The following is a 24,886-nucleotide window of genomic DNA, read 5'->3' on the forward strand; positions in this document are numbered from 1 at the left end:
TTAAGCGCGCGCTTGTGACGGAATTTTGGTCACAGCCTTGGCACCCCCTGCGTCACCCTGCTGTTCAGAGAAAGGAAATGTCTCAGAAAGTTCCTCTTCCTGAACAATCCAAACACAGTACATGCCATAAGATTATCTCCTCCCACGCCGAGAGTGGGAGGTGACACGGGTTCGAATCCTGCCACCGGCTGTGCTGTCTGAGCCACGGTAGTGATAAGCCGCGGGTAATACGATGCGACTGATTTGTGCGACAAAAGGGACCATAGAGAAGGCATAAACCTAGCGGTCCATACTCTGAGGTCGGCATGGTGTACCGTAATGGAGATCAGTTCTAGTGTTCTACCAAGATCGGATTCTGCCCTTGTTGTGTGTTTTTCGTGGATCGACGGGTCAGTGGCCTTCCAGAAGACACGAATCGCTGTCACCTCTTTCGTTAAGGGGGAATCACTTCTTCAGAAATATATGGGGGATTTTCGTTCTCACAAGACACGTGAACACACTAAACTATCATCATAAGATTGGTACTGGCGCGTTCTCTTAGCTTTTCTCTAGTCAGTGACGTATTTTTTAGAGGACAAAGTTGAGCCGTTGATTTTTAATAAATTAAAGTTTGGTGTGTCCCGAACATGTGCTGCCATCTCGATAGAGTGTTGCACACTAAAATATTTGCGAATTCGGGCTCAATACAAATTAACGGATAGTCCTGGAATCCTACAAAACTTGTCATTGACATGGGTAAAGCAAGGAGAACACGCCAGTACTTCTGTTTTGACGATATTTTTTGCCGTTTCTGAGCGGTGTGCGAACAAACTTTCTCTATTGTCTTGCCCAGAAGTGATTCCCCCTTAAAGCTGCATGCGGGAAAGTACCAGGAAGGTCACTCTACTCGAATGTGGACGCGGCCCAGTTGTGTATCGTTCGTGCATTGGCAGGGTGGTGGTGCTCCAGAAACACTGTCGGCCCTTTCGTTAAAACCGGCGTAAGGGGAAAATACCAGAGAAAGATAGTCATGAGATAAGCCGCTTTACAGCTGGTGGATAAGCCACAGAGAGCGCCCATGAGAACAACAAAATTGCGCATAAGCCACGTCTAATGTGCACGAAATTACGCTAATGTGTAGTTCTTATCGGGGCTCGGGGTCGTAGTACTAATCTGGTGGCCCAGAAAAGTTGGCAGTTTCGGACACCCCCGTCTTATCTGTTCCAGAAGAGAGACAGTAACATCAAGATTATCCCAGCCTTCAAGCCTATCCCAGCTGACTTCGACTCACAAGAATCAAGTCCGGACACCAAGCGGCCCCCAGCCAAGGCCCGCATGAAGGCAGACAGACGGGGACCCAAGTGTCTGCCGCCCATCACAAACGGCGTCGCCTCAGACGACCCCGAGCCCAAGAACGGCACGGACGGCTCTGGCTCTCCGAGCGCGTCATCCACCGCTCCCACACCTCAAGGAAAGTTCACCACAGCAAACTTCACGGAAACGGTGGTAGCTCCGGCAGGCAGCCCAGTTTTTGCATCTACGGAGAGGCAGCGGAAGCGAGGACGCGGGTCGAATTCTGGCTGCAACATTAAAGGTAGGATATCTTCCGTAATACACTGTGTGTTCGCACGAGCGACGTCCTTACGGAATATTCTAGCGGAAGAAAAAGCGAAAACACTGCTCAAAGCAAAGAAAGTTCCGTACTGTGTTATGTTGAGCATTCACACGGTGCAGAATATCGGGAGTGGCATACTGCGCGCTTAGCAGACGACACCGTCGGCGTCTTTCCTGTCGTCTGCTACGGAATATCTTGTGGCTCTGTCGCAGGATATTCCCCTCGGTGTACATGAACACTGGACGTTGAGCGTTCGCGCTGAGAAAGCTATGACGTTGCTCGTGTCTTCCGCTTCAGCGGGGAATGTTGCTGGTGTGAATACACGGACAGCATGTTAAGGTTATACGTAGAGCCTGAAGTTTTAGGGTTTAACCCGATTCTCTCCCGAATTGATGCACCCCGAATTGAAGGCTGCCTCTTTAGGGTGAAACCCGATTTTTACCTGGCAAATTTCTCTTTATTGAGACATGTGCAGGGATGCACGCTAATTTGTTTGGCAGCAAATGCAGTTTCATCACCATTTGTACCGAACCAGTACAGTTAGTTTGAGTAACTGAGCCCGATTTCTCCCTCAATTTAGCATACTGGAAGTTTTTTCATCCGAATTCGCATGAATTTAAAGCACATGTTTAGTTGCCCGATATTTAGCCCCCCGAATTTAGACAAAAAAAAAAAAATTCCCGAAAACTTCAGGGTCTAGTTATACACTACCACACAGGGTCACATATTGTTGTGATGCGATGAGGTTTTGTTATTTGAGGTTGTCCTCAAAATGTTGGATGTGGCATGTATAAATAGGACCCTGTGTTTTAGGGTAAAATTAGTGATGTAGCGAACTTTTCGCAGACCTTAAGTTTGCAGTCGAAACCTGCTGGGTAGCGAGTTTCGACGAACTTCGAATTTGAAGCCAGATTCACCGAGTTTCGTATATGTCCGTAGACTTGACACCTTTCTGATGAAAAGTTAAAAATGCTGTGACTGATATAGTTTTTACAATTGAAGTGTATGTTTGTAAAATATTACAAAACGTTGGTTTGGGCTAGTCGGTACAAGTTCACGATGAGACGAGCACAGCACGGAGAGGGGTCCGAGAAAGAACGACACCACACGGGGGCTCACTAGCAACTGCGTAAAGTTTACTGGAAACGACAGTTCTTATAACCGCTACCTCTTATGGAGGTTGTAATAATGCATCCGCATCTCTCCAACCAACCCCTTATGTCTAGAGCCTGAAGTTTTAGGGTTTTACCCGATTCTTCCCCGAATTTGCACCCGGAATTGAAGGTTGCCTCTTTAGGGTGAAACCCGATTTTTACCAGGCAAATTGCCCTCTCTGGGATGTCTGTAGGAATGCACTAACTTACTTGTTTGGCAGAAAAATGCAGTTACATCACCGTTTGTACCAAACCGCTACAGTTAGTTTGAATAGCTGAGCCAGATTTCTCCCCGATTTTAGCGTAATGGAAGTTTTTTTTCACCCGAATCCGCATGAATTTAGTGCACATATATATTTACCCGATTTTTACCTCCCGAATTTAGAAAAAAATATTTCCCGAAAACTTCAGGCTCTACTTATGTCATCTGCCTGCGCCTGCTCCAGAATAGTTTGAAATCGCATGTTACGAAGAGAAACGAGACAAAGGAAAACGCTGTTGCTTGTCTGGCGGTGCCTCTCAGTCGCGCCAGCAGGTGACTTGCACTATAGTTTTTCCTTTTCAGGTTTCCAATCCACCTTGCTAGTGTAATAAATATGCTACAGCATACAGAAAAATATAGAACGTCATAATCTCACACATAACACACGTATACTTGGCAGCTTTTCCGAGTCGTAAAACATTTGCTTCCGTTCTGGTAAGGAGATCGGTGTGCGTGTGCAGTCGAACTTCTGTGAACCTTTTCAAATTTGCTGAAGAAAAGTTCGAATTTCGCGAACTTTTGCAAACTCAAACCTCGAAAGGTTTGGTACGTACTAGGTAAAACCCAGTTTTACCGCCCGATTTGCATCATCGCCACTCGTGATAAAACCCGAGAAAACCCGAAAACGAACATGACAATGTGCAGATTCAACCACCAATACTGGCACTAGAGGACGCTGTGTTCTCCATGTCATGTTCATGTAAAATGCGAGAAGTACTCCTTGTTTTGATTTACCACACGAAAATCTGCTTTTCCACCCTCTTTTACCCTGCATTACGCCTCCTGAAATAAAACCTGATTCTTCCCCCCCCCCCCCCTCCCCATTTTCAACAAACATGAAACCCGAAAACATAGGGCCCTATACAGTATAAACAACACGCCAACGTTTCGGGCAGCCATGTGCCAAGGCAGCTGCTCTGGTGATAACCACAGTGAACAGCAACAGTGTTCATGCATTGGTGTGCAGACCAAAGACCTTTCTCGTGTGCTACAATTCAGCAACGATCGTTATCCCACGTTACTCAGTGCAAAATTACACCTTTAACGCCAAAAAACAAACGCCACTACCATTACAATTACCATTACGGTAATGCAGTTTATGCCAAAGACAGACAATTTATGGAAGGGACTCTCTCTCTGCCCCTTTAAAGGTACAAAGGTGGAGCCGGCATCTCCGCCGCTCACGCCGACTTCGACCACACCGAACAGCAATCCCACGCCGACATTCAGCAGCATGTACGAAAACCTGGTCGGCAAAGAATTGAAGGAATCCGGCAAAGGAGGCCGTGCTTCGAGCCTTAGCAGCGAGCGCGGCCCTCCCGCCGTCGAAAAGCGACCCAAGGTCAGGAAAAGCGGTTCATCGTCGGGGCCACCTGGCTTCAACAAGTGAGTGTCCCGTGGCGTACGCCCGCTACTGGCAAGGAACGCTACACTATCGCAAAATAATACTTCTCTTCTGCTCTTTGTGCCCCTGTTTTCTTCCTTCCTTCCTCACAAGCTCACTACTGACTTCACATTTTTTATTTTTTTAAAAAATGCATTTGTCCACAAGATATTGAATTTTGTTTCTTAATTCGGCATTATGAGCATAGTACATGTTAGCTTCCATAATGTGTGTGTCTCTGAGTCGCGTAATCTTCGTCGTGTTAGTGCAACGACGGAGGTCGCTGATGCCAAAGGTCATGGGCTATGTTGCTTTCCGATTTTTGTGCTGTAGCTACATGTGAAATTAACGGTCCTCACCTGTGACGCTGTCCCAGCGAAAGCCCGATGGGAGGGTTTTCGTGAGAGCACCGAAAAAAGATTGCGTCACTAAAGTACTACGTCGCCTGAGATTTCCTGTACAAGCTCCCAAGATTCGAAGCAGTTTCAAGAGAATTTTGCTTTCTGATTCTTTTTGAATATTCATTGAGGCACATACAGAAATTTGGCTGAATATTGATGGTACGGTCAATTTACGCTAGCATTTTGTGCAAGGCTTGCAAGGCCAGTCATCGCATGGCTTCATTTGCCATCATGAGTTCTCTTTTCGACATTGCTGCTCCCATATAGTTTCATATTCGCAATAAGCACGTCTTCTGCTCATGTTGCCTCACTGTCATGCAGCAACTTGAAGAGATAGCCTGTCAGTGCAGTGTCCCACATGTGATGCACATTGCAAAATGTCATATCCATGACGAGCCATTTCGGAACAGCTCTTAATAGAATTATCACAGTGTGGTTGACAATGTACCTGTCTCGTCAGGTTCCATAAACGTTCTACTTCAAGACCCATAGTTAGGGCCCCAGGTTTTCCGCAAAATTTTTCGGAATCTGGAATTCATTGCAGAATCCTTCGTTTGGCATGGAAGTTCGCGGAGTCCCACATTTTGCTTGAAATTTCGCAGCGTTTCGCACAGAAGTTCGGAAATCTGATTGGGTCGAAGGACGCAAATGGTTACTATGACGTGCAGCGTCTCAAGAGAACACCTTGGCCCAATATTGGACCAATATTGGTGATACCGGCCCAATATTGGTCCAAGATTGGGCCAATATTGGGCAGATATTGCCATTATTGGTCGAATGGCAATATCGGCTTCACCGCTATTGCCGTTATTGAGCCAATATTAGTGATGCCGGCCCAACATTGGTCCAATATTGGGCCGATATTGCCATTGTTGGTCCAGTATTGGGCCAACATGTTGTGCTGTTTGGGATTGCACGTTCAGGCAAAAGAGCGTCAGATAAAAGCACGCTCTCAACTGTTCAAAAAGTGCACGTGACCCTACAACATATGACTGAGTTTTGGAACGGAACGAGGGTGCTTGCTCGGAATTTAGCATCTGTTGCGATCAAGTATTTGTCAATTCCAATAAGCTCTGTAGATGCTGAACGACCTTTCAGCAGGTATAAAATGATTGTAAGCGACAGACGGCATTCGCTGTCAGAGGAGAACACAAGGTATCATGTCGCTCACAATTCTCAGTCGCAACAGTGCTGTAAGTTTATAAAATATTTTTAGTTCCCATATTATCCAGGCAAATAAAGTGCTTCCTGTTTCAAGCAGTCGTTGACTCCTTGCCGCGGGAAGTAGTGGAATTTACTAGTCGGTGCCGCGGGATTTCGAATTTGCCGCAGCAGAAGACCAGGGGCCCTACTCGTAGTCCATTGAGTCATGTCTTGTGAGCTGTATCAGTCGAGATAAGAAGAAAAAAAATGATAAGTGGTCCTATATAGTGCACAGAAGAAGGGACGCTGTGCAGTCCTGGAAATTATATTGTATCTCCCGGAAATTGTGTTGTCGGGCTTTCACCTTACTTTGAGTTTCGAATTTATCATGGTTTCGCTTCCATTGCCTGACTTGACAGCAGCTAATTCAGAGGTGAAGCTTACGTTGCACTGTGTATTTTCCATTATATTTAGGACCTGACTTTTTAGGGTTAAACCCGATTACGCCGAATATTTACCCGCCAATTCAAATCAGCAAAAACGGGGTTTAACCCCATATTTCCCCAAAAACTGCTGGCCCACTGTGATTTAAAGTCATCACAACTAACACACAACTTGGGAAACTGTGTTGTAAATGCATAAATATACTTATACAAACTGTCAAAACAGAGACCCTGCTACCTCTTACATGCATGGACTCTGTGTCTATTGGTGTGCCGTGTGTATTATGCTGAGCAAACCGAAGAATTACACCTGATTCAACCAGAATTGGGTTAATGAGGTTCAGTTCAACCCGATTACACCCGAATTGTTGAAGCGAAATATAACCCGATATTTACCCCCCGATTTTGCCGAAAAATAAAACCAGAAAAAATCTAGCCCTATATTCTGTAGTATCAAAAAGCAACACAATTTTTATGTATTACACGCAAACATGCCTTTGACATGAACAGTATAAGTAGGGCCTGACTTTTTAGGGTTAAACCCGTATCCGCCCGATATTTACCCCCCCCCCCCCCCCGAACGAAATCTGTAAAATTCGGGTTCAACCCGAATCTACCCGAAAACATCCGGCACACTCGTAAGCGTGCATTAAAATAAAGTTTGATAACATTGCTACACATTAGTTCCATGTTAAGACAAATTTTTATTAAACAAAAAGTAAAAACCACCCGAATACACCCGAATTCCTGACGACAGAATATGCCGTAACGGGATTTAACCCGAATACACCCGAATTTTCTAATGAAAAATATCACCCGATATTTACCCCCCGAATTTGGCCAAAAACAAAAACCCGAAAAAGTCAGGCCCTAAGTATAAGTGCAGTCAAGCAAGGAGCAACACTAAGAACATTCACCTTATGCTTTCTAATATCAGCTCTGACACACTTCCTTCACTACACGGCCGAGTCTCGAGTAATCTAATCAAACCAGTGTCTCGTAGAAAGCAAAGTGGCCGATGCTTGCAAGTGCTGACTGAATGTGTGATTGGAGAATGTTGAAGGCGTCTGGTGTGAAAGGGTGGTTGTATGTGTGCACCAGGGTCAAAGGGACGTCTGCTCCGGGGGAGGGGGCGGAGGCCAAGAGCAAACGGGCCAGGGTGCGCAAGAAGTCTTCGGCTCCACCGGTGCTGTCTCCATCACAGCCGCCACCCCCTGCAGGAGGAGGAACGGAACCCCCTCCGTAAGTCAGGGGGGTGCTTTGAGGGTTTCTTGACAAGTGCCCCCTTCGTTTGGCTTCGCTGGTCAAATATTTGGAACGTGGATGTGCTGAGAGGGATGTATAGTGGAAAAAAGAAGTTGAAAAAACGGTGAAGTAGTGCCAAAGGTATGGAGGGGGAATGCATCCGCGGAGAAAGCAGATAACAGGTCGCAGTGCCAGCAAGCCTGGACGAGCCTCCTTGATAGTGTCATGTGTATATATATATATTATATACATGGTGTTTGCTCTTACGTGTCCAGAAATTTTATTTAAAGCGAGTTATAAAAGAGAAACAAACGCTACTTTTCAGCTACTTGACTAAGAAACAGGTGCTACTAGTACCTGTTTCTTACTCAAGTAGCAGAAAAGTACCACTTGCTCTTCTTTATCACTCGCTTTAGATTATTTCTGGACACGTTAGAGCAAACACCCTGTATATGTGTATATATGTGTATGTGTGTATATATATATATACACACACACATATATATATATATACATATATCATGTTTGGAAGCATTGAACCAGCTGAACTATTATTCATCTTATCTGGTTACCTCAGTCTATCATTCCTGGTGCAATTTGTTCTACGTGCCAATGGGTGCCAGCTTTTCCCATTTTATAGCAACCATATCATACGGGGTCCTCGCATTACTATTGCACTAATATAGGTACATATACGTGCTTATTTTACTAAGAGAGAACGCAATTACAATAGGAAGTCCATGGCATAATTCATGAAACTGCAGGCAAGCTGTTTTACTTTCAATGTACCTTGATACTGTCCGGGCTGTAGTGGACCGCGTCAGAATTTCCACTCGCCATCGCCTCTTTTAGTTTCCTGCAGACGAGCTCCAGGAGGCACAGAATTCTCGTGTCCACAAGAGCAAATAAAGCGTTCGGAAAGTTGAATAGTTACACACACCTAGTTATGATCAACTTTGTAAATTTACGGAATTAGAGTGGACCCCTCGGTACCTAAGAGGGCTGCAGTAGTTTCATACGCATTTCATTTACATAATTCTATGTGCGATAACTTGGTAACTTCGCCCATGCCGCAAAGGGACTTCATCTCCTAGTTACGTGATGAGGGTAGGCTTAGGTTATGGTTATACCCTGATGTTTTAGGGTTAAACGCAATTTTTCCCCGAATTTGCACCCCGAATTGAGGTTCACCTATCTAGGCTTAAGCCCGATTTCTACCTGCAAAACTGCACCTAGGCTAGGCACCTCAAGGCATCGACATACTAGTTTCTCACAAAATATGCGACTGCCCCTTACTTCTGGCACTCTGGATAAACGGTACAGTGAACGTTTGTTCAACAATAATGCCCGATTTCTCCCCGAACTTAGTCTGATGGTAATTTTTCTGCCCAAATTTGCATGAATTTTCTACATCAATTTATTGACCCGATTTCTACCCCCCGAATTTGGAAAAATATAAAACCCGAAAACTTCAGGGTCTAATTATGGTCCATAATCTAAGTCTAAAGTGGAGCACACGTGCATAATTTTTTCCAGCAGTCCATAATTTATGGAGTGCTGGAAAGAATTATGTGCATGTGCTCCACTTTTCTGTTCAGTTATTAATGGACACTGATGTTGTCTATGCACATAGCAGTGGTGCATGTTGTGCAGAGATTATATAACAGCACTTTGATGCTCTTGCTTAGCTTTTGTATCTCCCTTGTAGTTAATGAATTATGCTTTAACATGAGCACTCTGCATTCAGGTTTGACCTTCGTGAGGAATATGTGCACATAGTTAAACCACCCCTGTACTTATTGGGGGAATGTTATGTGCATTTATATACATGCAGGAGGTGTGAGGTCATTTCGTAGCAACATTATCAATCAAGTTTTTTTTTTTTTTTTGTTAAGGAGGATATGCATGCAAGCATCACATATGCTCTTGTTTTTTAAGATTTGTTTTGTGCATGCGTCAAATATCTTGCCTTCCTTGCATGGCTTCGCTTATCTCAGTCGTTCAACAGCCGCAACTTCTGTTGAACACTTGCATCAACGATGTTGCATCGACGAAGGTGACTAGAATTATAGGAGTTAGTCCTTATTTTATCACGATTACAACATTATCTGATAGGTGATAGAAGTATGTCATCCGTAATTTTGTACTGCAGTGTAATGGTAAATCTGCCATACAGTGAATACATTTAATTGTGCATTAAGAAAAGGCCGTAGCTGAAATATGGCTTTAGACCTTGGAAGGCTGCAAGACGGTGTCCGTGAAGGTGTTTTCCCGATGACATCTACACCGATCAATATATCTACATGCAGCAGCAGTTGTGTTTATAAAATTTTTCGTTGCCTTATTTGAAGATATGTACGTTCATGAGTGCGCCCACTGTAAAAGTCATCTTTTGCTTTGCATTTTACACGTCAAAGTCATTTTTTAAAAAACTGGAACATGGACTAGAATTTTGTCACTTTTAGTACCCACAAAGACGTTTGTATGTGTGAGACTTACCGCGTTTGACGTTAGATAGTGAATATATGAGCATTAAAGTCTATCAAAAGTACGATAGTACATAGTCTCAATACAGTGCCAGAAATTCATTCTGATAAACCAAAACTTCAACGTAGAAATGTTGTCTTGACCACCTTATTCAAAACTTCAGTTTCAAACTCTTACGTTGTAGAATCCAGACCACACAATGTCATGCCAATGTGTAGCACATGTTTCATTCTGTGACCCCAAGTTATAGTATAAGCAAACACTAGTTTACAGGATCAATTCAAAACAATTGCTCGAATAAACGTCTGAAGTGTTAGGAGCTGAACAGTGCGTCACCACTTGCATCGCAAATTTACGTTCCTGCGACTCACTTTTCCGCTGAAATGCATATCGAAATGTGAAAATATCTTCCACAAACGAACGCTGACTTGAACTGCACGTTTTGCAACCTCTGTGCCTCCGACTTTCTCCTCCCTTGCTACGCTCTCATTTGAGTGCATGTGTTTGTTGTGCGTATAGTTGAGTAGTCTACAAACTCGATATGTATACTGGTTTGAAATTGCTCTCTCTGACATCCCTTGGTCACACTTTCTCTGCATCCTTATTGCCTGACTTTATATTATTTTGAACGTGATGTCTCCTCCTAAGTTTTGGTTTCATTGTCTTGTATCTGTTAATTTTTGTAGGACATGCGATGTCGACCACACATATTATAGGTGAGCTGCATTGCATTATCTCTTCGGACTTCCTAGTGTGTGAAATTTATGTTTGTCTTGTGCTGCCTCGAATGCTTACTGTGTTACGTTGATTAAGTTATAGTCACTAAATGAGCTTTGCTTCAGGATAGCGATACTGCGTTCCACAGGCAAGCAGAAGAAGCCGTTACCTCTGTCCGACGGGCACATATATATGGCCTTTAAGGTTACGGCATTAAGAAAAGGCCGTAGCTGAAATACGGCCTTAAACCCTGGGAGTCTGTAAGAAGACTGTATCCGTGAAGGTGTTTTCCCCGATGGTGTCTACACCGATCAACACAGTCTGTTAACGTTGAAGGGAATGTAGTGAAGTCACATTTGTTTTCACTAAAAGTACTCTGAAATAATGTTTTTTTCTTTTTTCTTTTTTGCACTTAGCCAATTTGAAAAATACAACAGCGAACGATGCTTGTTTTGAAGCAATTTCGACGCTTTGTTGTCCGCGCACAGTTTTGGATGCAGACGACACGAAGGGCAGTGGTTCGAGGGTATCACTACGAACGAGGTATATAATGAGAAGCAAAATCCAAAAATCCGTCCTAAAAATTTGAGGCATTGAGCGCGAAAAAAGTTGGCAGAACGTTATGTCTCATAAAAACATTGGGTTTCGAATTGAAGGAAACCTGCGCCATCTCGTTCACGGAGTTTGGTAACGAGGCTTTGGCAGTTTCAGGGGAACGCCGTAAACTGCCTTGTGGGAACTCTGCTACTCTTACATCTCAGTTTCGTCGCAAATGCCGCATGACTGACTGACTGTCTGGCAAGAATTTAACGACTGTATGCATTTAAGGCCGTAAGCGCGCCCGTCAGACAGGGGTGTATACCGTATTTCGTTTCCGCTCCACACCAGTGCCATCCCGAGTTGAGGAGCAGAGAGGGAGCTGACATAACAGTACTCACTGTGGAGCCTGTGGGCTAGGGATGCGTAGCTGTCATACGGCGTTACTTACGTATCCTCCGCGAGTGCGTCCGTAGGAGGTCGAGGTGAGCTCAACCCCGTCGAGGTATCTTCTACCTTGGTGAGCTGCTCGCAACAGGAGCAACATTTTGGAGCGTGCTCGATAGATAGCGCCGTTAAGTGATGCTGGCATGGTGCGGGAAACAAAATGGCCTCTCCCTCCATCGCCTGTGGAACTCAGTGTCGCCACCCTGAAGCGAAGCTTATTTAGTCACTCTACGTCAAATGTTTCGTGCAAGAATAGGCCTGTAGCTTTTGTAGGTTCGGACTCAACACAAACCCAGTTCACGGGAGACTGTTAACTGTAAAGTGATACAGAAGTTGTAAGTCTAGAGGTTGTGTTATGGCAGGGATAGTTCTTTATGGGAGGACTTGTCTATCTACTTTCACTGTTTGGATGCAGACACCCCCTGTACTGGCAGTTACCACGGTTTTTTACTCGCGAAACAAGTTGTACCTAAAGGCAAGCGCACAATACAGTGCAAAAATTTCTTCTTGGGGAATGAAAGGTTCCCTTGACACCAAAAGAAAAGGAACGGAATTCATCGGTTGTGTCGTTCATGGTGTATGAGTGAAAGCAACTGCAATTTAGGCTTTCCCCCTCCTTCTCAAGAAGTGCGACAATCTGGAGAGGCCACAGATTGGTGTCCTCAAAACGATCTGCCACGATGATTGGACGAATCGTTTGAGGAGACCAGTGAGAGAGACCGTTCCATATTGTCGGCCATCTTGAGAAGGAGAGGAAGAGGCAGAGCATACATTGCGTTTTCTTGCGCTGACAAATCGCAAACAATGCAACGGATGACTCCCGTTCCTTTTGTGTTGGTGTCAAGGTAATGGCATCCCTCATTCCATAAGAAAAAAATTTTGCACTTTAGTGCCCCTCTAATGTGTTGCGTACCTTTGTTTTCTGTATCCAGTTTATTCCAGTTATTTTGCATTTTGTGTTAGTATTTGCAATGTTCAGTACCATACGCAACTTGTCCTCTTTGACATTTTTTTAAATCCCCAATTCCCCAATTAAATCCTCAATGCAAGTCAAACATTTTGAATCAACTGCTTTCGTTCCAGTATTTTTATGCGCGGCCTGTTTGAGGGGTTCAAAATACAGTCATGTCTTGCTTATCCTGACACCTCGGTCCTATCCGGATATCGAATTTCCGGATGGGTGAATCAAGTGGCAGATGCGTGCGGTTTCATCACACCGGTTTATTAGCGCAGAAAAAATGGGAGAAAAAAAAGAGGAAACCTTGTCTTATAGTTAGCACACATTATTTTAGAATTTTTACAGAACATTTAGAAATTTTTATATTCTTCCTGCGGAACATCTTGGATCGGGGGCTTTCCGACATCAGCGCCCAGTGCTTCTTCAACCCAGGCTTGAGGGCTAAAAGTACGGGTCCCCGACAAAAGTTTACGGGACACGCGAGCGGTGTATTTTCTCCTCGGTGCGACACCCTACTGGCGGAAAGGAGCGAGTGTGCTGGGAGCGACACACAGTGGTAGTTTTGGTATGGCTTGAATGTGCCCGAAAGGTGGTTTGAATTGGTGTCGCTGCCAGCACACTCTTCCACCCCTCTGAACGAGTGAACAAGCCCGCTTCCGCTTGCCCGTTGGGTGTCACACCGAGGAGAAAATCCACTCCCCCCCTGTTCCCCACACCTTCCTAGTGTCCTCCTCCATCTGTCCACGTCTATATGCCGGTCATAGCCACGGTTGCTTCGCGTCGCTAACACGGAAGCAAAAAAAAAAGAAAATGCACCGCTCGTGTGTTCTGTAAACTTTTGTCGGGACTTGTACGTTCGCAGGGTTTGGATAGCCGATGCTTGCATATCGACTCGTTGATTCCAGTAGAAATCAGGCACCTCTTATGCGTCCTGGGAGCCGTCACCACTGTCTGTCCACAGTGTACTAACCTCTCACCAAAAAGGAACCAGAGATTAGCACCTAAGGCTTACACAGAAGGCGACATTCCCGGGAAAGAATGCTAAGGATGAGGCCGTTTACAAGTTCCCGTAAAAGCGAGTCATAGCAGCACTGGCTCTGGAGCACTGTTTCCGGTACCTCACGTTCAGATATGGATAACTAGGGTTTTTCGTTTTCGGGTTAAACTCGATTTCTCATGATAGTTCTCCCCCGAACAAGTTTTCGAGAATTCGGGTAAAACTCTATAGCTGCCCAAAATTCTTGCAGTCCTTCAACTTGTCCTTAAACCGTCTTGTACTTAAAACTTAAAACTTAAAACTTAAAACTTAAAACTTAAACTTAAACTTAAACTTAAACTTAAACTTAAACTTAAACTTAAACTTAAACTTAAACTTAAACTTAAACTTAAACTTAAACTTAAACTTAAACTTAAACTTAAACTTAAACTTAGAACTTAAAACTTAACTTAATCAACTTGTACTTAAACCGTCGGAAAAGTGAATCACAATATCGGCAAAGAGAGCTGTTTGTGACGACCTATTTGTCCTCCTTTTATGATCCCCTCCTGCAGGAGTCAAAGACGAGCTTTTTTGTGGAGCGTTTGCTTGAATACCGCGGTCATTCACTGCCCCGGTTCCGAGCGGAAATCTAAAGATTCTTGTTTCCCGTCCCAGTGTCACAGCTGCGTCTTGTTTCATATGCCTCTTGTTTCACCCAAAAATTCCCCGGTGACATATCAGAGATCATGGCGCCCAAATTCTCATGTGTAAATAGCACCCGACTTTTCCCGCCTGAATTTGAAAAATCATAAGACCTGAAAACGAAGAACCCTATGGATAACAAATTCCAGATAAAAAAAGACAAATGTTGGCAAGTTCGTTCCCGACCACGCAGACACAAGCCTTCCGATCAACCGAGTTGCGGATAAGAGCGACATGACTGTATATGGACGCGTATACAGAAATTAATGTGGCTTATGTGGCTGTGCACAGAGAACTTGTGCTGGGTACAGATGAGACCAGTCGGCAACAGGAGTCGATGGATTCCACGTCACGTGCCATGCACATGGATCCTGATTCTGGTGAGTATATCTTTCTCCTTTTATTTTGCGAGCGGTGTTCCTAGAGCGCTTTGAAAATGGTGATGGCTTGTGGTGCGCGTTCATCCTGCCATTGTGGAGTTTATATTGCACTCCAGCATTTAACACGGAGCAGTGATTTTAATGTTTACGGATGTCCCAGTGTTTGTGTTGCGAGCTTTTACATCTGTGTAGCACGACATGTATGACCAACAGGTGTAGTGCCCCCAAAAGGAGGAGTAAAACCTTTTGTTTTTTTGAGCTAATTTAAAAAAATTTTTGGTGGTGCCTGTCAGTTTCATAGCCAAAGCTGCAAGGATTTGTCATAATTTATGTGCTCTGACATGAGTGCTTGCACACTTTTACTTTTGTTTTAACTGCATAATTTCTTTAGATAACTCGTGAACCAAAATAATGATCTGTTCAGCATCCCATGTAGCAGAACAACAAAAATTAATCGCAACAAAACGCTGGGCCTTCCTTCTCCTCCTCAGCTGCACATATATGCAGTTTCATTGTGCACTCTCCTTCTTTTGCTCCTTTTGTAATCATTGAGCACTGTGTCTTCCTTCGAAACTTCTTTGGTGATGTCTTACCTATAACCCACCCTGCTTTTGGTTCTGCAAATAACACTTCAGATGAAGCAACACTCGATGGCACTCAGCAAGAAAGAGAAGAGGAAAAAGAAGAAAAAGGTGGGCTGAAAAAAAGAAAACAGTGCGGAGGCTGCTTGCATCTGCCATTCACCGTTGTGTGCCCACGTTGTTGTTGTTGTTGGTTGTTGTTGTTGTTGTTGTGTGGAGCTACTTACTAATTGATAAGTTTCTGATGTTCCTATGTGTTTTCTGAATACTGCATCTCTTTTTATTTTTCCTTGGAGCAACGAACAACACATATGCAACTGCACACACTGAGGTGTGCTCTTTGGCAAATGCCAAATACCATGTATGTGGTAAAGTAGCAAAACTTGCAAGTAATATTTAATTCTTAAAATAAAGGCTGCACGACATAAAAATTTGTAGTCGCCTGGATGGCAGTCGGAAATGTTTTTCCCACACACCGAAGTAGTTTGTATTTGTGTGAATTGAACTCTAAAATTAGCCAGGCAAAGGTACCTTTTCTTTTTATAAACTCGGAAGCCTCTTGCTATAATGCACCACTCCACTCAAAATTAGTTTTTTTTTAACGATTTCTACAAAAATTTGACACGCAAAACTCTGTTGCATATCAAAGTGTGCCCTAGTGATAGCTTTGTTTTGATTAAATTAAGTATACTCATTCGCAAATATCAAACATATACTATGCAGTAACATTATCAAAATAATTGTGTGCAATACGTTGGAATATTGACGATGCAATACATGCCTGCACATAGCCATCCTGTACCACCTTCACAGTTTTGTAGTACAGAATTCTATTCCAAACATGTGAAACATGAACATGAAAGGACCTGCACAGGATGTGGAGAATGATTCACAAGAAGGCACGCCTTAAAATTCCTGATCAAGTCAGAAACCTTCACTGGTTACTTATCTCTCCTTGCTATATGATAGTACTTTTTTATAGTAGTATTTTATGTGTTACTGCCAGCTCACAAATGTCGGCAGTTGTTGCGTAGTGCTTTTTTCCCACTTGCAAGGGATTTTTTTTCTTTTAAGTGTTGATCAGGCTCATTTAGGAACCATGTGCTGTGTTAGAAGACTAAAAATGTGTAGTCCTCAATCATTTGTCTATTTTTATAGCAGTTTTTCCTTTTTCGTATTGTAACTAGAGATAGCAAACTCATTTTTATCTCTTGATTTGTATAATCTCCACCGGGGGCTAAAAACCACTAAAAAACCTTGCGAAAATACAAATGCGGCCACCGATATGGGTACTGCAGGGCACTGCACACGGCATGGTCAGTGCAGTTGCTTGGTATCTGATTTTTTTTTATATTCTTCACCTGATTTTGGTGCCTCGATAAAAAAAAAAAAAAGTAAAACCAAACACAAGGATCTACAGCGATCTAGCAATCATTACACATTTCAACAGCATAGTCAAAATAGAAGACTGCGTTTATCCATCCCCAAACTTTGCAGATTGATAGCCATTTATCTGAAGTTTTATTGGAATTTATTGGAATTGGAAAGGTTATGGTCCTGTAGAAAAAACAAAAATCAAGCAAAATCTCACCATGTGCATTTTTATGACCTATCTCACCTAACTCAAAAGCCCTCCTTTCTTTTCCTGTGTGCACTTCTTCATTTTCATATCACAACACGGTGGCACACACAGGTGGTGCCAACATGTAGAAGAGGATTAATGCATAACGTCAGCATGCCGTATTGTTGTAGGCAGCGCCACCTGTGTGTGGTTGACGTGAACACGAAGCAGATGCAAGAAAAAATGGTGGTGTTTGTGTGAGATAAGCTATTGGAAACGCACCGGTTGAGATATTGCTTGATTTTTAATTGTGTCTCTACATTGCCATAACAATTGCAAAATAATCCAATAAAACTCCAGACAACAGATTGATATAGGTAGATATGATTCTAGCTAGATGAGCAATCCGGGAAATGAGTAACGCTTAACACTAGCATGGCGGTCGCTTCGATGCATTCACATCCAAATTATCCCACCTCGTTGATTTCCCGTGAACTGGCCGTGGTTCGTAACTGTAGCACATCCAGAAATGCCAGTCAAAGCAGTCTTCAGACCAAGGGTGCTTGGTCTGTGCTTCTTTTTACTTCTCCAGTTTACCGCCGGCGAACGGTGAAACTGGCACTAAAATTTACCACAAGCTTGTCAAGTTCTTCAATGTACTTTTTCCTAGCTGTTGGTGTCTCAAGTATTGCAGAGACACATCTTCTGTTCCTCACCATGCCTTTTCTGCCTTGTGGCACGTGGTTGTGCGAAGGAGACAAGCTGACAGAAGGTTCAGGCTGTCTTCTTATTGAAGATGCATGAACACCATAGTTGAAGATCCACCTGGCAGAAAATGTGTTTCTGGTATTGGCACGACCTTGGGCCAGCAGGTGAAAGGGTCTACATGCATCAGCATGTATTACTGTCCAATGGATGGCAAAAGTAGTCTGCAAGACCCATGTGGACCTCGTGAAAATGGTACGAGGATGGTAGACAAGAGGCAAGTGCATCTGTAAAGCCTTACCCGCAAGACGTAGTATGTCTGCACCCGATGAAGACATATCCTGGCCAAATGTATCTGTAGATGGCCAGCTGCTGTATTGCATGGATTCCTGAATTAGCCTGAAGGTGATAGAACGCTTTCTGGTCGAATCGGGGGATGTAACAACTCAGTGGAGGTGTCATAGGTATGGACGCTGGTTTGTCCTGGAAGGTGAAGACAGCAAGGAACGCCACAACTAACAACTCTGTGTCATCGCCTTGGACTTCTTGTGAGGGCCTCAGGCTCGGGAACAGGTCACAGCATGAACGGAACGCTGGCACCATGTGCTGGCAGCAGGGTTGCCTGCATGAGTGGTACGTCAGGTACCTGTCATCAGCTTGCGACAAAGACCTGATGGCAACTCTCATGAGGTGAATAATTGCCTTTGCAAGAATGTATGACATAGGGAAGATGGCTGCGGCCAGTAGGAACCGTAAGCTGCCATACTTCCAGGAAGTGCTTGATTACCAGGCAGTTGGCCAACAGTTTGACAGCCTAGGGGAACATGCTGAGGGACATTGCTTCTTCCTTGTTTACATTCTCTTGAACTGCTGCCGTCACCAAAGGATCTGTTAATCGAAATGTTTTGTGTGACTCTCTTCCCATCTGCACCACTGCATGATCCACGGCTGTGTTATGTATTCATGCGATGCTCAGTGTGCAACAGGTGGGGCATCCTCATGGAGAACCTGAGATTGGGGAAGAAATGGATGAGAGAAACCAAAAGTGGACGTGTATTGTTTTTCACTGAATTTCCGAGAGAACTTGCTCTGAAATTAATTAAATTAATTAATGTATGTGACAGATACACTTCAGGTTGCAATTGAGTGTGACCAGTTTCAGAAGAGAGTTGGGCTATAATGGATGATCAAAATGATCAAAATGATGATAAAAAATTATGATTCATGATGAAATCAAAAAATGTTGATAAAAAAAAATTATGTCCTTGGTTAACTTTGCAGCAATCCACATGTGCATTGTAGTGAAATGTGCGCATACCATATGCAGAGATTCAGTTCTAAAACTTGCATAGTTGTGCAGCAACGGTGAGGTTTGCTTCCAACATATCAAGTGCACATATGTTACAGGGGGCGCTGCTGTCTGGGGGGATTTGGTGCCTTGGAACCGTGAAGTCGAAAGATAATTCCATCCACAATAAAGATCAATTTTTTGGTTAGACTCCCGTTATAATCAGGTCTTGTCCAAATTGTCAGGTCTTAACCACAATATTTACCTGTGGCTGCTGCCTTGTGTCAGCTGTGTGCAAAGGATAATGAAATATTTGCCTAACTGTGTTGTAGTGCATTGCCCAGCTGAAGGCTCGAGCCAGCAACCATGGGCTCCAGTGATCACCAGTACCTCCAGTCATGTGCTGCCTCCCAAGACAGCAGCCATCCAGCAGTCTCCCGTCTCCGCCCCAACGGCAACAACTGTTACGGAACAGAACAATGGCACCCCGTGAGTGCGCCCTACTACTCTACTACTGCGCCCTACTACTCTCTGTCTATGAAAGTACAGGATCAGCCAAGATATGGTACAACATTTTTCCAACGTGTAAAAGGTACCGCAGGAACAGTGGACGTCAAGACTTTCGTCGATGACGTATGGAGTGCTTAAAAATCGTGCCCAAAATTTTCATATTTGGTTTAGTGAATTACAAAAAGACTAAGAAGCAGCTCTTTAGCGAACGTTGGCAGTGCCGTATTCCACCATTTTCTTGAGCTGCTGGTGCATTGGAGACACTTCGAAAATTATTCTAGGACGCATATTTGCTGAAAGTGCCACAATAGGAGATACATGTTATACCTGAAAATAATTTTTAAATAGCCACAAAATAAATCTGATAACAAAGCTTCCACTGCTACAAAGCCATGCAAACCCACAAACACACCTGTCTTAGCAGGTGGTACATATAGGCGATTGGAAATGGTCAGCTTTCGTTTCATTTTCACCATTTGTTTTTCAGTTGAATTCAGTTAAATCCTTTATTTCATATTTATTCGTACAACTTATCAACAAAGAACAAGACCAAGTAGCAATTTTTACGCGAAATTTTACACAATTTTTACGCGTAAAAGCCACCGAGACTGAACTTTCCGACTACGTTTTATCGCATCTCCAAACAGTCTTCGACGGTGAGCGACACATGCTTGTGGCATCCACAAAAATGCGGGTGTGCATCCTTACGTTGACATAATATCGAAACAAAGTGTAAACGTGCGATTCGTTTTAATTATTTTCTCCCCGAAATTACCATGTTCTGTTGAACAATATTATGCATATGGTACCTTTGTGTAGCCCAGTTGAATACAACTCTAATATCAAAACTAGTTTGCTTTCACTTTAGTAATAAGGGTAGTACATTTTATTTTTGCCGAGATGGCCATTGAAATCGCCTTTAAATACAGCACCGTAAGCATTTAATCCACAAAGCATAAGCTGTTATCTCTGAACATGATAGGGGTAGGCAAGCTAGCTGGTGTTGTCTTGATGTTGAAGGAACCCAGAAAGCCGTCCAAAAGATTTTATGTTTCTGGCGAACTACGAAAGGACGTAACTCGACGTGACAGCTAACACAAAAAATTTTCTGTACGCAGTATTTTTCTTGGAATAAAAAACCTTCGAACATCGACGCGTGCATTCCCGCTCGACTCGTTCTGCATGCCGAAACGAGGAGGAGGAGCATTGTGACGTCATCGCGGTTACAAGAGAGACCGCGCTCCAATCGAGGCGATCGGGCTCGGCGCTTTTCGCACTTTTTTCTTTTTCGTTTCTGCTCCCAGTTCCCTCTCTGTGTAGCAGACGACGCTTCTCCGAGCAAACAAACCAGTTAGCGGGTTGCACCGAGATGACGTCAAGGCGACTCTGGCGGCTACAGGTTTTCCCGGCGATTTTAATCCAAATGCCGGCTAAATTAATCCATGCCCCATAAAGTTTGCATGGCACGTGGATTAATTTAGCTGGCACTTGGATTAAAATCGCTGGGAAAACCTGTAGTTGTGGGCATTGCCACCGTTGCGCGTGGTCATGATTTTCAAAATGTAATTCCGCTATGTGTATGCACCTGTCGAGTGAATCACTTCGCATGGTGCGTTTCAGCAGTCAGGTTAACGGCTTGGTTTGAAAAAAATGGTCGTGACTGAAGCGCTTTCTGTGCTCCTCTAACATTGCCTCGAGTTTGAGGGAAAACGCGGGACGAGAAGAACGCACGATAAATCTGTCGTATGCTCTTCCCGTCCCGTGTTTTCCCTCAAGCTCCAGGAAACGTTAACATCTGTTATCTCTATTTGCAAACGATCAAAATTGGAACTGTGCTACAGTGCTGTCATGCTTACATTTCTAAGAAGATGAAAATCTTACAGTAAAATGCAATTCAGATCAACTTATAACTTTTAAGGAATATTGTTCTTCTTTTCAGTCCCTTCCCGCAGACGTTGGAGCAGCTGCTTGAGAGACAGTGGGAACAGGGCTCGACTTTCCTCATGAAACAAGCACAGCACTTTGACAGTGAGTTACCCTCAAATATAAAAATGTCTCCCTTGCTTTGCTAACTGTTGATTATCTTGGGAGTATTGAAGCTGCTTTACCATGCAATCTTGCGTACAAGTGAAGCTATAGATAATACCCCTGTTAGACGGGCACGTTTATGGCCTTAAAATGTGAAGACGGCAATGGTTGACTGTTCGACACGGAACTTATACTCCCTGTCAGACGGGCACATATACGGCCTTAACGGTCACGGCCGTAAATGCATACTGTCATTAACTTCCTGCCAGACAGTCGGCAATAAGGCCTTTGCGACAAAACTGAGGTAGAAGGGCAACGGCGTTCCTGCAAGACAGTCTACGGCATTCCATCGAAACTGCCCAAGCCTCGTTACCAAGCACACCATAAACGGAATTTAGCACGTTTAATCCAGTTCGAAATAAAATGCTTTTTACCCAACGTAATATTGTCATCTTTTTGTTTTTCATGTTTTTCTGCGTTTCTGCACTTTGCTTCGCTTTTTATCCCATCTGTACAAGAGCTACGTTTGTAGTTACACCCTCGAACCACTGCACGCGGCATCGTACCGTGTCGTCTGCATCCAAAAAGTCAGACGCCACTCAAAAAAATATCCAAAGCACTTGAAAGCAAATATAGTTTGACGTTGTATTTTGAAAATACCAACAAAACGTTGTTTTCGTGTACTTTCAGTAAGAAAAAGCGTGATTTCGCTACATTACATTCAACGTTCACAAACTTGTTCATCGACGTGGACATCAGCGACAAAATGCCTTCACGGATACCGTCTGGCAGCTCCCCAGAGCTTAGGGCCGTATGTAACGTACGGCCATTCCTTAATGACCGTTTATGTGCCCGTCTGACTGAGGTATAAGATTCAAAAGGAACACAGTTTGCAAAAACCATTTACTGCCTTTGGTGCAAAAACGGCTACTCACCACGGCAGGTGCAAAAACGCGAGCAGAAAAGAAGTATACTGTGTCCATATTTTGGAATGCTGACAAAAGACTACATATATTAGAAGAAGACTTCATTTTCTATACACATATTTCATTGATGAATACCGTATTTACTCGCATAATTTGCGCACTTTTTTTACCGAAAAATGACGCGAAGGTTGGGGGTGCGCAAATTACGCGAGGCATTAACAAGCCGACTTGAAAAATGTGCAAAATCTGTTAAAAGAAGTTCCTCTAGGTGAACAATACAATACAATCTCGGTGATAGGAATCTCACGGGGTAGCGGAAGACATTCGTATCATCCGAAATTCGTATAAAAAAAATTTACACCAAAATAAAAATTTAGGCAAGAAAATAGACAGTGACTGTTCATTTTCTATAACTGTCAGTGAAGGAAATCGGTCGTAAGGATTTTCTCTCTTCGTTTTTGGCCAATGCTGTAAAAAATTTGCGAGATGATTCAAAAAGGCCCAGCACGTGCTTTCCACGCTTTTTCTAAAGCGAGCTTCTCCTAAAGCACGCATGCGTTAGGTGAAGCCAGCTTGCGGCATGCTGATACGTATGTTGCCGCCAGAAGTTTTCCTGATATGTTCCCTCCACGTGTTCTGGTCGTTCTTTCCTAAGCCAGCGCGATGTCACGCAGCTTCGCGGTTTATTGTAGTGAGGGGATAAAAGGTCAAAACAGAGATAAGATTCCATACGGGGTAATCCCTTTGATCTTATCTCCTCCACCAAGGGAGAGTCATTGCTTGCATTACACAACATGATATAGGGAATTCGTGGTGAGGATCTCCCTCCTTTTTCGAATTAAGGGGCAGCATGCGCCCCGTGACGACGAGAATGTCAGGGGGGAGCGACCTCTGTTGCGCACGAAAGTAGGAGTGCGCAAATTATGCGAGTTTTTTTTTTTTCACAACATTTTTAGTGAAAGAGTGGAGGTGCGCAAATTATGCGATGGCGCAATTTATGCGAGTAAATACGGTTCGTTTGTGCTAGAATTATCCTGAAAATTGTAATTCCAGGCATAAAGTAGCTGGCTGTGTGATTAAATCCCTCTTTCTATGGCATCATAGCTGGTCCAGCCAAAGCTCAAAATAATTAAACCAACTTAAACATCCCTGCCAACATTTCCTAAAATATTTCTCAAAAGCGGCAATTTTCAGTGATCCCTCCAATCGCACTTTTAAACCATGCCTGCAACCCCGCGGCACTGGCAGAAGTGTAAACTTAATTAATAATTGGGTGTTTACGTCGCGAGACAACTGAGAGAAGTGTAAACTAGGCTTTGCCTGATGCTCGGAGACACGAGGCGAAGCCAACTTGCAGGATATCGTCAAGTCCGCACGCGCAAAACTGTAAAGTAAGCTTCACCTAACACTAAGAAGCATGAGGTGAAGCCACCTTGCAGGATATATTTGAGGCGCAGAATTGTAAAGTAGGCTTCGCCAAACGCTCAGAGGCCTGAGTTGAAGCCAGCTTGCGGAATTTCGAATATATTCGAGTATTCGATGAAATGTTATTCGGTTCGAATACGAATAGCGCGGTGCCGTTACTCGGTACGAATATCGAATATTCCGAATATTCGCACACCCCTAGTACTGTGCATCGTTTCCAACTGTTATACTGCTTCCCAACCCCTGTTTAATTTTTCACCAAAATTCGTGTACCCTGAACTCTAGGGGGTCGTCCTAGATTCGAGAAAATATGGTAACCCTGTCACCACCCCGCCCGGTTAAGTCACTCACAATGTCACCGCTCGCTGCATGATACACCAGTGACTTGGTGCAACACTCCGTTCTTCGAGTTGTGTGCAACCCAACGTAAGGAGGCAACCAGAGCAAAGCATGTAGTTGTCAAGGAACGAGAGGAGGTACACGAGAGAAGGGAGAAGCGTGGAAGGGAGTTTCGGAGGCGAGTTCAACCGCACGCGGTTATGGAAATGAGCACTCTAATCAGGAATAATTTCTGGTGTGGAAGTCTCTCAACAGGAAGAACTGCTTTCGGCAAACATTTTTTGTAGTGGTCAGGATATTCCATAACCCCTTCATGAGTATGATCTTGCACACTTTCAAGCGGAGTTCTGTATCCTCCTTTTTCAAGATCTCCTTATTCACAGTCAATGCCAGCAAGCAAAAGGAGCTTCTAATATTCGTGTTTATCTCTCGGCTGATATAAATAAGTAGCACAGAGGTCGTTTTCAACACCCTGTTCTCTATCTGCAAAACTGTTAAGCAGGCCAGCAAAATGCACTGTGAGAAGTTATTCACCAGTGAACTGGCCACGACTGACCAGTGAACGGGAACGCGCTGATAGTACGCCGTCATCGGTCACACGCGTATCGTCTTCCTCCTCCTCGTCCTCGTTACACCCCGCAGGGCGAGTCGAGAGTGAACGCGAGCGGCTGTGTTCTTTTTTGTTTTTCT

General features: G+C 43.9%; 1 protein-coding gene across 6 annotated transcripts in view; it reads left to right on the forward strand.

Annotated features, from left to right (window-relative positions):
- The window catches only part of LOC135366654 (protein AF-10-like), a 40,982-nt gene that overhangs the window by 6,800 nt on the left and 9,296 nt on the right, over nt 1-24,886 (forward strand). For 4 of the 6 annotated variants that reach the window (XM_064599453.1, XM_064599454.1, XM_064599458.1 and 1 more), the window contains 7 exons: nt 1,207-1,573; nt 4,162-4,396; nt 7,483-7,623; nt 14,745-14,833; nt 15,469-15,525; nt 19,301-19,457; nt 21,418-21,506. In XM_064599453.1, the coding sequence (XP_064455523.1) occupies nt 1,207-1,573; nt 4,162-4,396; nt 7,483-7,623; nt 14,745-14,833; nt 15,469-15,525; nt 19,301-19,457; nt 21,418-21,506 (1,135 nt within the window). Of the gene's footprint in view, nt 1-1,206; nt 1,574-4,161; nt 4,397-7,482; nt 7,624-10,799; nt 10,830-14,744; nt 14,834-15,468; nt 15,526-19,300; nt 19,458-21,417; nt 21,507-24,886 lie in introns of all 6 variants that reach the window. The other 2 variants (XM_064599456.1, XM_064599455.1) reach the window with 2 other exon arrangements.

The sequence above is a fragment of the Ornithodoros turicata genome, chromosome 8, assembly GCF_037126465.1.
Source record: "Ornithodoros turicata isolate Travis chromosome 8, ASM3712646v1, whole genome shotgun sequence".
NCBI lineage: Eukaryota > Metazoa > Arthropoda > Arachnida > Ixodida > Argasidae > Ornithodoros > Ornithodoros turicata.